The 20,413-nt window shown below is 41.0% G+C and overlaps 1 protein-coding gene across 6 annotated transcripts in view; it reads left to right on the top strand.

Moving 5' to 3' along the window:
- Positions 1-20,413, top strand: part of SNRK (SNF related kinase) — a 59,947-nt gene that overhangs the window by 32,934 nt on the left and 6,600 nt on the right. For all 6 annotated transcript variants that reach the window (XM_047875074.1, XM_047875073.1, XM_047875078.1 and 3 more), the window contains 3 exons: positions 11,379-11,520; positions 16,584-16,796; positions 19,038-19,172. In XM_047875074.1, coding sequence (XP_047731030.1) covers positions 11,379-11,520; positions 16,584-16,796; positions 19,038-19,172 — 490 coding nt within the window. The remainder of the gene's footprint in view (positions 1-11,378; positions 11,521-16,583; positions 16,797-19,037; positions 19,173-20,413) is intronic.

Here is a 20,413-nt window from a genome sequence, read left to right as displayed (position 1 = left end):
GGTGTTAAGAAAAGGGCATACATATAAATCAGTGGAATAGAATATAGTCCATAAATAAACCCACACATATGATCAACTGATTTTTCAGCCGAAGTGCTAAAGCAATTTAGTGGACAAAGCCTAAGTAGTCTTCAACAATGTACTGGAACAATTGGATATCCATATGCAAAAAATGAATCTTGGTCCATTCCTTATACACTTACAAAAACTCAAATGTGCATCATAGACTTAAATGTGAAACATAGGACTGTAAAAGTTCTAGAAGAAAACAGAAGATCTCTGTAGCTTTGACTTAGGCAAAGCTATTTTAGAGCATCAAAAGCACAATCTATAAAAGAAAAAGTTGATAAATTGGATTTTACCAAACCTGCTTCTTTTTTAAAAAATGTTTATTTATTTATTTTGAGAGAGAGACATCCGGGGAGGGTCAGAGAGAGAGGGAGAGAGAGAATCCCAAGCAAGCTCCACATCGTCAGTGCAGAGCCCGATGTGGAGCTCAATCCCATGAACTGTAAGATCATGACCTGAGCTGAAATCAGGAGTTGGACACTTAGCCGACTGAGCCATCCAGGTGCCCCTCAACTCGTGCTTCTTGAAAGATCTTATTAAGACACCAAGTGGGACAAAATATTTGGAAGTCACATATTTGATAGAGAATACATAAAGAATTCTCAGAGCTCAGAAGATATTTGCAAATGATAAATCCAAAATATATAAAGAACTTCTATAACTCAACACCAGAAACACAAACAGTCCAATTAAAAAATGGGCAGAGGACCTGAACAGACATTTTTCCAGAGAGAACCAACAGATGGCCAGCAGACCTGTGAAAAGATGCTCAGCCTTACTAATCATCTGGGAAATGCACATCAAAACTGCAATGGGAGATCACCTCGTACTGCTCAGAATGGCTAGTGTCAAAAAGACAAGAAATAACCAGTGTTGGGCAAGCATGGGGAGAAAAGGGAACCCCTGTGCACTGTTGGTGGGAAAGTAAATTGGTGGAACCCACTGTGGAAAACAGTGTAGTGGTTCCTCAAAAAAAATTAAAAATAGAAATGCCATACAGTTAGTAATTCTGCTACTGGGTATTTAACCAAAGAATAAAAAAACAGTAGTTTGAAAAGGTTTATGTACTCTTATGTTCATTGCAGTATGATTTACAATAGCTAGGATATGGAAGCAACCTAGTGTCCATCGATAGATGAATAGATAAAGAAGATGTAGTTTGTATACACACAACACACAATGGAGTACTAAGCCATTAAAAACAGAGGAGATCTTGCCATTTGCAGCAACATGGATGGACGTAGAGGGTATTGTACTAAGTGAATTAAGTCAGAGAAAGTCAAATACCATACGGTTTCCCTTACATATGGAATCTGAAAACCAAAACAAATGAACAAAAAAATCAGCCTCTTAAATACAGAAAACAAGTGGCCAGAGGGGTGGGGTGCATGGGGGGAGGGGTGAAAAATATAAAAGGAATTAAGAGGTATACATTTAAACAAGTAAGTCACAGAAATGGAAAGTACAAATGATATTGTAATAATGTTGTATGGTGACTACCCTTCTCACCATGAGCACTGAGTAATGTATAGAATCGTCAAATCACTATGTTGGACACTATGTTGGAAGCTAATATAACTGTGAACGTCAACTATACTCAAGTAATTTTTTGAGAAAGCTTTTGAAGCTGTTTTCAGGAAATGTAAATACGGTCAATATGACCATTTTAAAATAAAGCTTTTTTCTGTATTACTAGAGGTTATATATAAAATAACTCTCAAAACTCAGTAAATTAAAAGGCAACTCGATGTTAAATGGACGAAAGATGCAAACAAACAATTCACCAGAGAAGGCATAATAGAATAATAAGCTCATGTAGATGCCCCACATCATTAGTCATCAGGGAAAATGCAAACTAAAAGCACATCTGTTAGGATGGGTGAGATTTTTTTAAACTGCCAGTACCAAGGGCTTACAAGGGTGTGAATGGAACAACTGGAAATCTCATACTTTGAGGATGGGAATGTAAAAATCCTAGCGCCACCGTGAAAAGTCATCAGGCAGTTCCTTTAAAGCTCATGTACACTTAACTATATGGCTTAGGAAGCCCACCCCTGCCTAGGTATTTGCCCAAGAGAAATGAAAACTTAAGTCTGCACAAACATCTGTACACAGATGGTTTTATTGATTTTATTCATAGTTGCCCCAGACCGAAATAAGCTTTGAAACATCTGTGCAGTGGAAGATCATTGGAACAATAAAAAGTGATGACCTATTGACATGTGCGGCACCGTGGATGAATCTCAAATGTATTCGTTAAAAAAGCCAGACTACATCCTGTAGGATTCCGTTTATGGGCAAGACTTCCAGGGGCAGAAAATGGAGTTGTGGTTGCCAGGGGCTGGGCCAGGAACAGGGGAGGAATGTAAAGGTACAGGGAACCTTCTGGAGTGATAGAGCTGCTCCATATCTAGATTGTGGCAGTGACCTCATGAGTGCATTTGTTAGAACTAGCAGAAATGCACACTAACAACGGTCACTTCCAGTGTATGTAAATTATACCTTGAAGAAATGGGGGAAAAATAATCAGGACAGTACAAATAAAACCAAATCTATCATATTTTTGCCTAATAGGCTCATATTAAAGATTGTGGTGTTGATGAGTGTGTGGGAGTCTCCTACAGGCTGCTAATAGAATCTTCTGTCATTAAACATGTATTACTCTCATAATCTGAAAAAGGTAAATGTTAACTTAAAAACTGGGAAATGTGCGGTTATATTTGAGAGAACTTTCTAGCTAAAGTTTTAATATGGAGGAATAATCTGAAAGTCATATCCTATGTGGAACCAATCAGGTTGTATGTTGATTGTTATTCCTAGAAAGGTATAACATGCTGATTTTTTTTGTTTGTTTGTGTTTTGTAATGTAGGAAAAGAAGTTGTATACACTTCTCAACCACATGCCTGTTTAGGTGTTAGGTATGGAGAACTAGCCAAAATCAAACCTTTGAAGAACCAATATTTTGAATTTTGAATCTTATTATAGCAAATACAGTATTTTAAAGTTTTTTTTTTTCTCTTTATCCTCAAATGAGAAAAAAGTCTTTTGACAAGCTTAAACCTTTTTGGGGACTCTAGGGCAATGCTGTGTTGTGTCAAAGGGCACACTTCAATTGACTTTTATCCCCCACACCCAGAAAACTGTATGTGTTGCATTAAACACTGCATGCCTTTTGAAAGAAAACCCACAGGAGTTGGCATATGCAGATGATTTTTATTAACTGGTATTTTCATGGCTTGTATATTTGTCTTACGTTAGCATACTTCAACCTTATACAGAAAGCTCTGCTTTTAGAATAAATTTAAGAAAACATCATAGCACTCCACCAGATACTAAACTGAAGCATCAAGCAGACTTCACGTGTATAAAATGCTACTCATATAGTTCTTCCATCGGGGTGGTTTATGTTGTTTGTCTAGACAAATCGAATCAGAGGCTTTTATTTTTATTTTTTTTAATTTTTTTTTTTTTTTTTTAACGTTTATTTATTTTTGGGACAGAGAGAGACAGAGCATGAACGGGGGAGGGGCAGAGAGAGAGGGAGACACAGAATCGGAAACAGGCTCCAGGCTCTGAGCCATCAGCCCAGAGCCTGACGCGGGGCTCGAACTCACGGACCGCGAGATCGTGACCTGGCTGAAGTCGGACGCTTAACCGACTGCGCCACCCAGGCGCCCCCGAATCAGAGGCTTTTAGACCTGATACTAAATCTCAGCATTCCTCCTTTCTAGACCAGTGTTCTGCTTGTGAGGTTTGCGTTGGTCATACTCTTGCGGGAGTTGAAGTGTGAAGTCTCTTCTGAAAACTGAACTTCCGGTTGCCGTGCGTCTGTGGCAGTAGCCCCCTCTTTGAAGAGCATCCGTGTTGAAATTCCTAGGAGAGGAATGTGCTCGTGTGCATGGGGCCATGCTGATGGCCCTTGTTTCCACGTTGGAAAAGTGTTTCTAAAATAGGAACATTAGACTTGGGGCCGGTGTTACAATAACGGGACAAAAACTAGAGATTTTGATTTTTCCAAAAGCTTGTAAAAGGAAGCATCTCGTCCTCACAAGGTGTTTTTTAAAAGGTGTAGTTTTGGAAAGCTGTGGATTTGTAAAGGACTCTTGCCTCACCTGGATGTTGAGCAGTGCCTTGAGGGGCTGTTCGGAAACAGACTCCGGGATTGTCCCCGAGGTGGGCCGCGCTGCGGCGGTTGTGGCTCCGGCGTCCCCTTCCCCTTGGGAGCCCGCGGGTGTGTCTGAGGCGCAGAGACGGGCCGGAGGGTGAGTGGCCGGCAGCACCGACCGGACTTCCCTCGCTGCACAAGACCCCGAGTTGAACACTTGAAGTACTTCTGGTCCTTGGCAGAAGTTATTTGTGCTAAAAATTAAAGCTAAGCTAATTGTAACTGTTCATGCTGTGGAGAGATGGGTCTGTGAATTTATCAAGGGAATCTTACGGAATCTAGTGTCCCCAGACGTACAGGTTGAGAATCACTGTCTCAGTGAGCAGGCTTTTTTTTTTTTTTTATTACCGCATTACCTTGACATTCTTCTAAAGACGCTTCTGCTTCTCCCGTTGAAGTGTGTACACTTCGTAATGTTCTGTTAAGCACAGCTAATTTTTAATTACTTTTTTATAAGCAATAAATGAATATAAATGAATATTCTTGTAAGAGAATTCAAATAGTACAGAAGTATGTTGAATAAAAAGTATAAAATTCCTTTCGCTTTTCCCTACCAGTCTCACTCCTTCACTTCGAGGCAAGGATTTTTATCAATCCTTCCACGTCCTGCGGGGATCCGTGTGGCACTTTTTGCCTGGACACCCTCACGGAAATCGCCAGCTGAGCGGTGGTGTCCACCTTTTGTAGGAGAGAAAACTCAGAGGCACAGAAGGCAGGTATAACTTGGCCAAGAATACAGAGCTAATTAAATGGCCAAGGTAGGATTTGAACCCAGGTCTCTTGGATGCTTTAGCCCAGGCATGCTTTCTCATTAGGCCGCACTGAAGGAAATCACTATCTTTCGCTCTCCATCTACCAAGGTTGCTAAAATCAGATTTGTGAGGTGTTTTATGAAAGAATGCGGAGTTGGAAGGGTGTCTGCTGCTTGTCGGGTTTGCACTTGCGTGAACGTGTGCCGTCCCACACGTTTGATAACCTTCGGACTTCTTGAACTTTTTCCTATTTTCTTTCGACTTGAAAAGACAGGTTTGCGCCAGGCGTTAAACCCCTCACTAAAAGAAACTACAGCTTGTTTTCACTGATACCCCTCTGTCCCCACTCCAGATACTCCCTCTCCTTTCCCTCCTAGCTTTTATTTGAAAGCCGTCCGTCACTGCCCGCGTACCGAGGACCTCCGCGGCGGCTGCCTTTCTGGGGCGTCCTGTCCAAACGGTATTTGCAGAAGCGTTTGCCGTCTCTTTAGCTTCAGGTCGGTTTCGTTCAGCAAACTTCTGAGGATGCAGGGGACATGTGCTGCCCTGGAGCTCCGGGTAATGGAGGAAAACGTCTGCGATTACAGCTCACCGCGGCGATGCCCTGGTTGCCAGCTGGGAGGGCGGTTTGGGGGGCTCTCGGGGAGCTGGAGGTCAGCGGTAGGAGCCCTGGAGGACTGTGGGCCCATGCCGGAACTGGCACGATCTTCCTGATGTGGAAGTGAGGGGACACCTGTGGTACAGAGTCCAGGATGCCTCCTAAGTTTTGATGGGTAGGTGGAGGTGCCACAGACCACACTAGAACCCAAATGAGACAAATACACTTGGGTACAAAGTGACGAGCTTAGTTTGGACAGCATTGAGTTTTGAAGTCCCCAGGTGGATTCAGGTGTGGGAAAGAACTGTTTTGAAGTAGGTTTGAGTGATGGCATTCATTCTTTCTTTTTTTTTTCTTTTTTTTTAATGTTTATTTATTTTTGGAAGAGAGAGACAGAGCGTGGGTGGGGGACGGGAGGGAGAGGGGGAGACACAGAATCGGAAGCAGGCTCCAAGCTCTGAGCTGTCGGCACAAGGCCCGCCGCGGGGCTCGAACTCATGAGCCGTGAGATCACGACCTGAGCCGAAGTTGGATGCCAAACTGACTGAGCCACTCAGGCAGCCCACTGATTTTCTTTTTTTTAAGTTTATTTATTTATTTTGAGAAAGCGCACACGAGCCGGGGAGGGACAGAGAGAGGGAAAAAGAATCCCAAGCAGGCTCCACACTAACAGTGAGTATTGCCCTGACGCAGAGCTCGAACTCACGAACCATGAAGTCATGAGGTCATGACCTCTGCCGAGATCAAGAGTCAGACGCTTAATCGACTGAGCCACCCAGTTAGCCCCTATTTTAACTTTCTTTTTAAGAGAAGAAATGGTGGTTAAATAATAGAAAGTTGCTTCTAACTGGAGTGTTGGTAAAACCGGAAATAAGGTAGATACCCTAAAACATGGACTTGTCCAAATTCTTCATTCCTTGTCTACCCCATTCTTACCACTTGGAGAGTGGTCTCTAGTCAGGCCCCTCAGAACCAACCACTGATCTTGTTGGGAACAAGAATCTTCAGCATCCGGAGCTGTAGGTGGTTTTGAATGCAGATGTAGATCCTGTTGTGTAGGTAGGAATTCACACCAGAAGACCCCGGTACCAGAAACAAAGGTCGTGAGACCGACACGCTTCTGTAACAGTGCTGCTCTTCTAAGAAAGCATTGCTTTCTACATTCGTTTTGGGTCATACGTCGGTTGCTGCTAACCACAGTTGGAACTGAAAAGTGTTTGCTTAAATCCTGCCGGTTTTAAGGGGTGTCGTGAAAGGTGCCATACTTCGTCTGTAGTGGTTTTAGAACATTCTGTTGCTGCTTTCGTGACTGATGGCTACACTGATAAAAGAAAGTGAGAAGAAAAAAAATAGAGGTTTCTGCCTAGAACTTTTCTCCTGGTCTTCCCATTTTTATTACTTTCTAATCCCTGCTCTTTTTTTTTTTTTTTTTTTTTTTTTTGGTCTCTAGATAATTCACTTCAGAAGTGACTTTTTAGAAGACCTCTCAGCAGTCATGACACCCTCCAGCCACCCCCCGCCCACCCTTTGACAGTAGTGTTTCCTCAAATTGTTAGTATGTTCTTTTAGACTGTTTTGTTTTCATTTTGATCTTTTGTTAGCCTTCCTAAAATGATCTTTGTAGTTTAAACTCCACCTCCAACCCTAGAAATGGCATAATTAAACTGTGTTATGACAGTTGACCTACTGAATGTTAGCAGCTAAAGGAGACTTCACTGCTCATTTTTGGCAGCTCGAGGGAGACCAGTAACTCCCAGCCTTTATATTAACAAGGACTTCATTATCTTTCCACCCCTTCCCACGGTTCCATAAGTTGGAAGGTTTTTTTTTTTTTTTAACCAGAAGAACTATATGTATTAAGTAATATTTTCTTTTTCCATTTTTTTTAACCAAGGGCCTATACCTGGGTCTGAAGTCAAAACATTAAGTTTGATTTTTCAGATGGCTGATATTTGTTAACCTGTGTACAATAAACAATTCCGTTAACATTTAAAAAAAATAAAAAATAATAGAAAATCCCCATTCCATGCTCTTTCTCTCACCTGTCTCCCTCCATCCATCCCCCATAAAGACTTGGCGAATCTCAAGCTGAGTCTATGATCTATACCTCGGGAGTGTGTAGTTTTATAAGCAAGTTTTTTTTAATGGAAAAAGATATTTTAAAATACAAAAATGAATTTTTAGGGGTGCCTGTGTGGCTCAGTCAGTTAAGTGTCTGACTCTTGGTTTTGGCTCAGGTCATGATCTCACAGTTCGTGAGCTCGAGCCCCGCATCAGGCTCTGTGCTGACAGCGTCGGAGCCGGCTTGGGATTCTCTCTCTTTCCTCTGCTCCTCCCCTGCTTACGCATGAGCACATAATCTCTCTCTCAAATAAATAAATTTAAAAATCTTAAAAAAGGAATTTTTATTAAGATGTGTGCCAACTCCCTCCCCCATTTGAGGGGAAAGTAATAGATAATCTTTCTTGTTGCCATTCTTAGCCCTGTGATACCACCTGTCTTGTCCTGGGGAATCCAAGATTATGAATTACCACCTTTTTTAGCTGTATTACCAAGAGGCCTTTCCTGTTCCTCTCCCCTCATCTCCACTGGTGTTTCTTGTTGGCTTTGTGCCTTCTGAGCTATCTGTCGTCTGTTTCTCACAGTGAATTGGGAGTCCTGTAAGGGCACGGGTGTCCCCCATTCATCTCTGTGTCCCCTGTGCTCAGGAGCAGTGCCCGCCCAACACAGACGGGTGGGGGCGAGGCATTGCAGCCTCCTTAGAATGTGTGCTGGGCTCTGTCCGAATACTCGGCGCGCATTCGAGTTTTCTGTTTAATACCCACAACAACGTTAAGAGGAAGTGCGTTATTGCTACTGTGCCCATTGAACAGTGGAGAAACACGTTTAAATCACTTGGCTAAAGTCATACCACTTTGTGTTTACTTAGTGACTTTTTATCTCTTTCCTTTGGCCTTAGGATGGAAAAGTAAAATCATTCCAAGACAGTAGAATAAGAAGAGAAATTAAAAGTCGGGAAAATAAATAAATGGCATAAGCGGCCCCGCGAATAATCAGGTTGTCCCAGTGAGAGGGTCATTTGCCCTTTCTAAAACTTTGTCCCCCTGACCGCACTGCTGTTCTCGTCTAGTTTAGATGCCTCGCCTGATGTCACTTAGCTTTGCAGACTACCAGGCATAGAATTATTTTTCCACATTTCTCAAATATTCAGCATCTGCATGTTCAGAAATTATTTGATCTCTGACCGGAAGCAGTAGAAACGGTGTATATACTTATGTTATTTTTCTTCTTTTACTCTTCTGATCGTGCACCACTTCCTAGCAAGTGGAGTGTGTGAGTTTGCTTGGAGAAATGATCCTGCAGAGAACCTTTCCAAAGAATTGGACTTCCTTGTTACTGTTGAGGTTGATATTTAACCGAAAGTTTTCTTTAACCTGATAAGAACTTGGGGTAATTATTAGTTGATATTTATATTATTGCTTATGCTTTTAAAACATAAGCCTTGTGTAGTTGCACTGTCAGATCATCTCCAATTTAGCATAGAGAAAAAGTAAAAAGCTAAAAAACAAACTAGTTCATTCACAGTTGAAATACGAGATGGTAGAAGAAATAATGTAACCAGATTCATTTTATACAAATTGTTGTTTTGTAGGATTTATATGGAAAGACGAATTTAGTGTGTCTCAAATACATGTGTATTAATGGTTAGGCTTGGTTATAGTAGTAACCTCAGACATTGTCAATATTTGAACAACAGAAGAAAGTTTTTATTTTAACTACCCTGATTTTTATTTTTATGCATTTTTATTGCGAGCCATTTAAAATCCCTTTCCCTTCTTCGGAGAAGAGATAGCCAAAAATAAAATAACACAAAATAAAATAAACGAACCAAAAAAAAAAATGTGGTGTGTTTCCCTCCTTGTGTAGTGAACATCATTGAAAAGGTGAGTTTACTTTATCGTGAGTTTCTAGAATATAACTGCTTTGTGAAAAGAGGGAGGGGCACTGCATTAAAGGAGAATAAATGTAATTGCCACTTGTTCACAGTAGTGGCTTGGGAGTTGGGGCAGGTGACCCCCCAAAATAGCAGGTTCAGGTTGTTCAAAGAGGGTTTAAGTTAACCATCAACTAGGTAAATTTCCTTTGAAATTCCTAGTAAGTTACAACTAGAATTGGGATTATAAATTCTTCTCACCAGAGGTTTAAAGAGCAGGTGCAGCTAGCCACCATTATGCAGATTGTTGGACTTTGCACGGGGATGGCCCTCTGCATTCCAAGATCAAGGTAAAGAAATGTGGGTCAGTGAGTGGAGCCAGCTTGCTGTCCTGGGGCGGTAGGTCACATAATTCATGCATCCTATAAGCAATGCCAGGCAGGCCTCTTAGGGACACTGCAGAGCTTAAGGTTCAGACTGAATGCTCTTTAGGTCTCTTTCATTCTTACATATGTAATGTTTCAATTTTAGTAGATTTTTCCATCTGTTTCACTAATTTCCACTGAAGCATCCTTAGTAAAATTTATCGTATACATACAAAAAAGTCACAAGTGTTTATAATTTTGGGTTTCTGCCTTAATGCCTTCTTCGTTTAGTTTGGACGAAGGAAAAGATACTTTATTAACAAATTATAATTCTGCTGGAAAATAATATGGATCCTTCATTAGTTTGAGTGTTTAAGGTTAAGTGAAAATAGCAGTTGAGTATTAACAGATGTGGTGACAAAGTCCACGTGGCTTGCCTCTCCATTCTTTGTGGTGGCCTTTTTTCTGGTAGAAAGCTTCTTGAATTCATCATCTCTTGTTATATGAATGTTTATGTAGCATGTCTGTACTTTAGTTTCTGGAATGAATGAATGATTTGTGCTATCCTTCCTAAATGGAGTCCTCCTTTTTTCATTTGAAAAGCCATCATTTTTCGAACTGATTGGTGAGTTTGTTATTTAATGGCAAGAAGTGTAGGGGGTTATTTGTTATTGTGGGAGTTAATCTAATGCTACAGTTGGGAGGGTCCTCAGATGTCAGCTCGTCCAGACTTACAGTCAGTACAGGAATGTCTTATGTAGAATGTTAGACAGTTGCTCAGCCTTTGCTGAAATACTTACGGTGATGGAAAACCTACTGTCTTTTCCAGTGCTTTATTTAAGTAGCCTCTGCTGTTTTTAAGCCACAGTGTGGCTCCTGGTTACTTACACGTTCAGACCTAGCTCTGGCCTTGGAAATAATATATAACCTGTCTTTTTCTTTATTGACAACACAGAAACAGTTCTGTCCTCTCTGAATTTTAATTTTCTTAACTATAAAATGACTGTGACTGTGACTTAACATTATCTGGTTCTCTAACCAGGATCGAGGTAAAGAACAACTGAGATAATTGTGATATTAGGCAAGATCCGTTTCATGTCTCAGAGTGTTAATAGTTTTTTCTCTGGTAAATAATGTCATGAGAAAAACAGCAGTCGGTTGTCCAGTGGTTTGGGAACCTTGATTGTTACTTTCCACTTGATGTTCTTGCCATTAACTGATGAATAAATGAATTAATTTGTTGAACATTTATTGACCATTCACCCTGTGGCTGAAGTGAATAGAAAAACAGTGAACAAGACAGATACCTTCCCTGCCTTACTGGGGCTTAAGTTTTCTTCCCTAAATGTTTGTTGTTGTTGTTGTTATTGTTTTGAGATATAAATGCTTTTCACTATTCAAATAAAATAATGTTGTTAGTCTACTTTTGCTCTTCTTAGTGTTTTTGGTTTTCTAACTCGTCCAATATTTAACAGTCTGTCTTTTAATTTGTAGATATTTGGAGTCTGGGAGTGATCCTTTTCATGTTGGTGTGTGGACAGCCACCCTTTCAAGAGGCCAATGACAGTGAGACATTGACCATGATTATGGATTGCAAATATACAGTACCATCCCATGTGTCCAAAGAGTGTAAAGAGTAAGTAAAAACAAACAAAAAAAGAATGTGGAAACTTAAGTACTCATATAAAAACCAGAAGTTTTATTTTATTCACACGTCAAAAAAATTTGAGGTGACTTCAGCACCTGAGCATCTGGGTTTCTTTTAATTTTCAAACTTGATATTTTGTTCTTGTTAAGTGTATTTGGGGGGTCAACCCAGAATATGACTTGAAATTTGATAGTAGAGTACAAAATGTATTAGTCTGTTTCTTAAATATATTTGTTTTCTTGAAATCCATTGCATGCCTCTTCAGCCTCCAAGAATGCTAGTTACTCACTTGAAATGAAGATATTACCATGGGAACTACCTTTCTCTTTTTGCATCAGCAAAAAAGCAAGACCACCTGGAATTACTTTAAATTCCAGAGAAAAGTTAAGGCATATTCCATCCTGAAATATCCCATCCTGAAACCACCAGCACACCATTTTGGTGTTACAGAAGGTGTCCCGTGATTTTATTCACAACATGACTCTCCCCAGTCGACAGAAGAGCTCTGTTTTGGTTTATAGGACCGTGGGAAGCCAGCAAACAAAAGTACACTCAAGTTGACTCTTTGGAATTTAGAGTACTTTATAGTTCTATGATAAACGTAGTGACAAATATAAAAGAACTGTTAGAAGCTCAGTATTTCATTGACATTGCGTGTGTGTGTATTATTATTTTTTTAATGAGTGATATTTTTAAGTAAGTTCAGCTGAGATTGTAGCTACTGCTTAAAGGATTTTGCTGTAGTAGCAAAGAGTTTAGTTTTTCCCATCAGCTGGTAAGAAAATCTGATAGCTTGAGACATCTTTTCTCCAAGTGGAGCCCCATCTTAAGCCGTGTGGTGGATGGTTAAGAATTTACATACTCAAACTCTCTGGATTCAGATACTGGCTTCTCCAGCTACTAATGATGTGACAGTGGTAGAACCTGTTCTAGCTTAAGAAATAGAACAGTAGTAATATCTTAGAAGCCTTCTGTTTCTCCCTCCTAGAGGGATTATTTTTAGTAATCGTAGGACCATTCATTTTTCTGCTTTTTCCTATATCAGTTTTGCTAACTTGTGTTTTTTAAGGAGTTTGTCCATTTTATGTCAATTTTCAAATTTACTGGCCTTAAGTATATTTTCTGATTATATTTGTAAAGTGTATAGATCAATGGGGATGTTGCATGTTATCATTCCAATATTGATAGTTTTTGCCTTCTCTTGATAAGTCTTACGTGAGGTTTGTTCATTTTATTAGTCTTTTTCAAAGAACTGCCTTTTATCTTTATTAATTTGCTTGTATTTTTTGTTTTATGTTGTGAATTTTATCTGTATTATTTTCCTTCTACCTGTTTCATGGGCTAATTCTTCCTCTTTTCGTCCCCCCCCCCCCCTTATGTTGGATACTCAGCTCACAAATTTTCCTGTTCTTTTTTTTTTTTTTAACATTTATTTATTTTTGAGACAGAGAGAGACAGAGCATGAACGGGGGAGGGGCAGAGAAAGAGGGAGACACAGAATCAGAAACAGGCTCCAGGCTCTGAGCCATCAGCCCAGAGCCCGATGCGGGGCTCGAACTCACGACCGCGAGATCGTGACCTGGCTGAAGTCGGACGCTTAACCGACTGCGCCACCCAGGCGCCCCAAATTTTCCTGTTCTAATGTCAGAGTTATGGCTATATAAATTGCCTTCTGGCACCATTTTTCTGGCATCTTAACTAGTTTTGATTTATAGACCTGTTATTCAGTTCTGAGGATTTTCTAGTTTCAAATGGTTTATTTAACCTGTAAGTTTTTAGGAGGGAGTTTTACATTTCCAAGTGTATAGAGTTTTTGTAATTAGCTTTTTGTTCTTCATTTCTAACTTAATTGCATTGTAGTTCAAGAATATAGTCTATATAGTAACTAGTTTTTTGTTTGTTTCAAATTGTTGAGGCTTGCTTAATGCATAGCATGGAGTCAATTTTTGTAAAGGATCCTTTTGTTCTGGAAAAGAATGTATATTTTCCAATTGTTGGGGTCAGTTCTATATACCTTAAGATCAAGCTTGTTAATCATGCCGTTTAAAATTACATACATCTTTTCTGAGTTTTTTGATTAATTACTTGATATTATCACTTACTAAGATATTCTTCCACTGTGATGGTAGATTTTATTCTTGGAGGTCTGTCAGTTTCTTATTTGATTGTTTTGAGGCAATGTTACCAGGTGCGAATTGTTGTATCTTACCAGTGAATTGAACTTACGTATCACTCCTTATCTCTAATGATGCTTTTTGCCTTAAAGTCAGTCTGTGTTATCTAGTTTTAGCTAGCCAAACCTGTCATCTTTGGTTAGCATTTATGTATGCTATATAGTTTTCCATTCTTTTCCTTTAAATAAACCTTTTATCATCTTCGTTTTAAGTACATCTTTTTTTTTTTTTTTAACAGCTGGGAGCTGTTTTCGGAGCCATCTAAGCATTCTTGTCTTTTAATCAGAGAGTTTCCCGTTCATATTTATTGTGTTCACTGAAAGATGTAGATGTATTTATGTTCTTTTTATATGCTTCATATTTGTCCTCCTTTTCTCTGTTTCTTTTCTTTTTTTTTTTTTCCTTCTTTTTGTCTGTTCTTCTTTGGGATTGATGGAAGTTTTTCTTTTTCACCTTATTTGGCTCTCTCCCTTCAACTAGCTTGGAAGTTATAGTCTGTTTTAACACACACATACATGTTTGTATACTTAATTTAATAAAATTGAAAGTTAATCCTTATGTTTATTCTCTTCCCAAACAACCCAAAATCCTTAGAATACTGTATCATTCAATATTTCAGTAACCTTTTTTTTTTAACTCCACAAATTAGACAGTATTCTTATATGTACTAAAAAATTGTTTAGAATTACCCAGATGTTTCATAAGAACTTTGTATATCCTTCTACTTGGGATCACATTCTTGTGCCAAAATTATACCCTTTAGAATTTCCTTGATGAGCATTTGTTGGTGATCAGCTTTCTCAGTCTTTCATTGAAGATAGCTTTATGTTACATGTGATCTTTCTCAGGTTATTGAAGATGTTGTTCCACACCTTCTGATAGGTCTTGTTGCTATTGGGAAGTTAGCCGTTCAACCGCCTGTTGTTCGTGCATGGGTGATTTGTCTCTTCTCAGGCTGCTTTGAGAGCTTCTGTTCATTCTGCTTAGGATGTGTTGGGCTTCCTGGATCAGGATTTGTTTTCTTCCATGAATTTGGAAAATCCTTAGCCACTGTATTTTCAAAGACAGTTTCTTGCCCATTCCCTCATTCCCTTCTGGAACGTGGGTTAGATGTACGTTAGGTATTTTCACTCTTGTCCCCCATGTCTTTTAACCTTCATATTTTCTACCTCTTAGTCCACCAATGCAGGGTTATTTCTTTGGCTCTGTCTTTGAATTCTAATTCTCTTTATGCCTAATTTTTAAAAATTGTCCATTGCTTTTTTTTTTTTTTTTTTTTTAATGTTTACTTATTTTGAGAGAGAGAGAGAGAGAGCAGAGGAGGGGCAGAGGGAGAGAATCCCAAGCAGGCTCCACACTGTCAGTGCAGAGCCTAATGCGGGGCTTGATCTCAGGAACCATGAGATCATGACCTGAGCTGACATCAAGAGTAGGCTGAACCTACTAAGCCACCCAGGCCCCTCCACCCACCTTTTTTTTTTTTTTTTTTTTTTTAAGTGTTTATTTTTGAGAGAGAGGGAGACACAGAATCCAAAGCAGGTGCCAGGCTCTGAGCTGTCAGCACAGAGCCTGACATGGGGCTGAATCCATGAACTGTGAGATCATGATCTGAGCCAAAGTCATGCACTTAACTGACTGAGCCATCCAGATGCCCCAAGGCTTCTCCATGTCTTTTTTTTTTTTTTTTTTGATGTTTGTTTATTTTTGAGAGAGAGAGACAAAGTGTGAGCTGGGGAGGGGCAGAGAGAGGGGGAGATACAGAATCTGATAGGCTTCTGCATGTCTTAAGCATACTCAACACAGTTACAGTCTGTGTCTGAAAAATTCAGTATTTGAAGACTGCATTCTGATTTTGCTGTTGTGTGTTTTTTTGTTCCTGCTACAGGTGCTTGTTTCTTTTATATTTTTTGACTGTGAGGTTGTATTCTTTGTAATGTGTGGGGAGTTCTTCCAGTTCCATTGCTACAGAGAGCGTTTGCATTTCCTTCTTGTAGGAGCCCAGGAGCACCTCCAGCTTAAAATCACTTTAAATTAACTTCTTCCCTGTGTGTTCCACGCACATATTATTAATTTGGACCACAAACATGTGGCATGTTTGAGGAGCCGCCTGTGGCTAGAAATTCTTAGATTTCCATGCCCGGCCTCCACAGCCAGTGTCGAGGCAGGCAGGTTTCCTGCCTGCTATCTTAGCAGTAGATTTGTTTCTCATTTCTCAACAGAAGCTGGGATCCCAGCTCCTTACGAGGGCTCTAGTTGTGCCCCCTGCCTTCAGTAGGCCCTACACATTATATTTCTGTTTTATGCACTCACTGTAGCCTTCTAACCCAAAGCAGAAGCAGTCAGGTCAAAGGCTAGCTTTGTCATTCGCCTCCTAAGACTCCCGCTTTGACTCCATTTTTACCTGAGTACCCCTTCCTTCCATCTTGATGTATGTGTGCATTTACTATTTTGCCAGCACGGTGCATTTTAAACAAGATGCATGTGGCATTTAGGGTCATTCATTTTTCCGGAAGCAGAAGTTGGCTCATGCACTCTATCCTGTGTGTCATTGCTGATCATCGTAGCTGGTTCTGGTATGTCGCTAAGCCACAGTTAATCAAGGACAGATATTGATACCTAGAGTTAATTGTAGATGATGGGAAGCTGTTCGGCTTGTCAGTATTTCCGGCAATTGTGTTTTTCTATTTATTAATTTGATGACGCTGAATTTTCTTTATTCCCATCTGCCACACCACCATCACCACCACCACCACCACCGGTGAACCTAATGGAATTGATGGTCTAAATGTAGGGAACAATTCCGATGAATAAAATAATCCACCGTTACTAATCCCTTCCAGCAGTTTGCTCTAACAGTGAACTTACCTTCCTTTCCAGCCTGATCACACGGATGCTACAGAGAGATCCGAAGAGAAGGGCCTCCTTGGAAGAGATTGAGAATCATCCTTGGCTTCAAGGAGTGGACCCTTCGCCAGCCACAAAGTATAACATCCCCCTGGTGTCATACAAAAACCTCTCAGAGGAGGAACACAACAGCATCATTCAGCGCATGGTGCTCGGGGACATAGCGGACCGAGACGCCATTGTGGAGTATGTCGGCACTCGTGCGCATGGGGCCATGGGTTTAGGATTCGTGGAATGGGCTCTCCTCTTGACTTGCCAGGGCTTGTGGCCACCGTAATGGGTAGAGTTCCCAGCCGGCGGGGGTTATGTCATTTATCTCTAGAGTTCCTGGCCCGGTGCCTGTCTCATGGGTTTTGTTGTTTTATTGTTTTTATTTTTGTACTAGTGAACGAGTGAACCGTTGCTCGGTGTCAGCGAGTAATGTGGCCTCTCTCGCTTCCTACAGGGGGGATTGGAGTAGCCTCTTGTGCATCCCAGTGCACGTCTTATCCACAGCAGTATCCTCTTTGTTGCCGTGTCTCACGCTGGTCCCACAGTGGGCAGGGAGAATGGGGCAGACCACAGCCTCTAAATCAGGGCTTGTCTTATGGGGCCAGTCACACATTGTTGTAAGTAACATTTTAGTGGGCCACCGCCGTGCCTGGTGGCTTGGGTATCGTCACTGGCTGCATCGTGCTGTGATACTTTCTGGCCCTTCAGAGCCACAGCAACCTGGAACCCACAAGATACAGAGTTGTTAATTAAATCCCTTAAAACCAAAGCTAGGTCTTAATAACCTAAGAAATGTGGAATTAGGGATAATATAAAGATGCTGTTGCTTTGTTTTAGCAATGATTGGTTCCTATAAGAGGTCCTGTCTAGAAAATTATGAAGTATTTCCACAAATGAACAATCAAAAGTTGGTTAACCTGTTGAATGAAACAGGTATGATGGAAAGAGGACATATTCTGGGGGGCAAAAAACCCAAAACAAAACAAAAAAGACCAGGTTCAAAATTTTGGTGTAAATACACATTTCTACAGATAGCCAGCTGCATTATGAGTTTTCAGATTGATCCATGGCTACTTAATGACCTAAATGAACAGGAAGAGCAGGACACTTGCTATTTCTGCCAAGGACATTCGCTTTAGGAATGTGTAGAAAGTGATTTTTCATTTTGAGTGGATAGAAGGCTCTTTGTATCTGGCTGAATTGGCTTAATGTTCTTAGCTTAAATAAATACATGCAGGGGTATCATTTAGAACAATTTGTAATTCCTGTAAATTCAATGAGAAATCCGAAGGGAAGGGCAGTCTCACTGGGTCAGGTGACCCTGTTTTCCTGTCCACTAGTGGGCACGTGCATGGTGAAAGGGAGGCCCAAGGCTCCCCCAGGCTGGTCTCAGGTCTCGCGTGTGGCCCACGCCTCCTCCTGAGCATGACTCCTCAACTCAAAGACACGTGTTTTGGTTCCCCGAACACAGGCCAATGTCCTTATCTGGTACTCCGCTTAGGAAACCACTCCAAGAAGTCGTTCTGAGCCCTGAATTGCATCAGGGGGCTCTTCAGAGTGGCCCCTCAGCCTGCCCAGCCCCTTAGCTGTGACCCTTCCCCCCGCAACCCCGTTCGTTTTGTGAAAAGCAGTCGCTGTATTGCTTCTTTCCTGAGTGTTCATTGTGTATTTTCTACTACGGAAAGTTTCTGCGAAGTACAGTTATGTATTTCTGGGCCCGGTAGACCATTTTTCGCGCACTCTTGCAGTTCCCAGGCCAGGCCGGCTGCAGGAGAGCGGGTGGCCGTGTGCCCTGTGCGTGTGCCGCGACAGCCCCTGGCCGCACGGTGCGTGCCCAGACTAGGTACTCCAAGCGCTCTTTTGAAGTGGAGGAATGAATACGTTGATTTTATTCAAAGAGGAGGCTAATGACGTGCTCTCAGATACATTAACAATTCGTTAGTGTGTAAAATGCCAATAAATGCAAAGAGTGTAAAAATAAAAACTTGTCCTAATTTTTCTGATTGATATTAGTGTCTCATACGCACTGCCATTTCCTACTCTGATGGGAGCACGTGAACCAGTTTAATGAAAACAAACACTTTGACACACACATTACATTTTTGGATAACACATACATTCTTGGAAAGCTTTGCTACCTTTTTTATGTGTGGAAAACTGACACCCAGCTCGGCAGCTATCAGCATTTTTTATTTTTCTTACAAATTGAACATTTTTATGGAGTCATTTTTTAGAATTTCAGGAGTGATCTAAATAATGACTTGTTTGGGTTTTTTTTTCCCTCTTGTCTGTGTTTTTTCATAATTTTAAAGATTCTAGGGCATTGGATTTCATTTGCTTGTACCTAAAAAAAAAAAAAAAAAAAAAATCAGTTCTGCTTGTAAAAAAGCAAACCCTCTGACGTGGCTTGTGTCTGTTCCCCCTTCTTTTCCTCAGAGCCCTGGAAACCAACAGGTACAACCACATCACGGCCACATACTTCCTGCTTGCTGAAAGGATCCTGAGGGAGAAACAAGAGAAAGAAATACAAACCAGATCTGCAAGCCCTAGCAATATCAAGGCCCAGTTTAGGTGAGAAAAAAAATCCTCCCTGATTTTAGTAAGTTTAATGTTTTGAAATAGTGAACCCCTTTTTCAAAAATGCTTCCTAATCACTCTTTGGGGCAAGAGAATATAAACAGGGGTGGCGGCCTCATGGGAGAGGCCGTGCATGGGCTCTCCGCGTGTGGGGGTCCTGTCCCTTCGTCACCAAGGACACCTTCCCTCCTGCATTCAGGGGAGAGGGGCTGTGGCTGCTGGCCTGGCCAGGAAAACACGTTTGGAGAAGCAGCTGAGTGTGTGTCAACTATTTGCCATTAAACTCTTCCAGATCTGAGATGTATTAATGTGTTATTTTCTTTAATTTTTCATTCCAGGAACAAGGCCATACTTTCCCTCAGTTTTTTTAAATGATTTTTAAGAACATCCAGGGCATTTCTGTGCCATTGTGTTAGCTCAGGATTTCAGTGATTACACACATCAGCTAGTTGATTTATTGGCTGCCTGACCTTGGGAGGTCACTTAACCTCTTCCTGACTGGGAGTGATAATGGGAGTGAGAATACGGTCTGCCTCCTGAACTGGGCTGCTCTGTGTGCTGTCACTGTTATGAGTATTTTACCACCACCGTTGTCTTTGATAAAGTCGTGAGTGTGCTTTCCATCTTCTCCTCCTCCCCCCTCCCCCCCCCCTCTTTCCCACTTTGCTTTTTCTTCTGCCATATTAGCTTTCTATTTAAAATGAAAGCGTGGAGAGGGTTACTTTTTGACATCACCACTATGAAAGTTATATATAATTTATCTTTCCCTCTTCAGATGAAGTAATCCGTGGAAGTGTAGTGATTCAAAAAGAGAAGGATGCTCCCAATTCTCAATAATTCTCTACTCTTACATCCGCATAGGAATATGTGTGTATGTGTGAATATTAAGTAGTAATTATTATTTAAAATAGGCAGAAAGCCATTGGATTTACATTACGTGCTGTCAGCTTGCCATGTGTAGGCTGTTACTTGGGATGGGGCGACAGAGAAGAGAGACGAAAATGTTCCTGGGTGGCCAGAGAATAAAGATTTAGAAATCTAGAACTGGAAAGTGGTCTTCGTAACTTCATTTATATCCTGGATGGAGTCTTCTGTAATAAAACCTAGGCATGCTGTGTGGTATCTGCTTGGAAGAGGACTGGGGCCCCGGGGGCTGGGTGGGGGCTCTTGGGAGTGAGACCAACCGGGACCATGACTTTGAGTGGTGAGGTCAACCTAGTCCCGGGCTGAGGCCC

Source organism: Prionailurus viverrinus, chromosome C2 (assembly GCF_022837055.1).
Source record: "Prionailurus viverrinus isolate Anna chromosome C2, UM_Priviv_1.0, whole genome shotgun sequence".
NCBI classification, from domain to species: domain Eukaryota; kingdom Metazoa; phylum Chordata; class Mammalia; order Carnivora; family Felidae; genus Prionailurus; species Prionailurus viverrinus.
The sequence above is the reverse complement of the archived record's forward strand: the minus strand, read 5'-3'. Positions and strand labels throughout refer to the sequence as shown.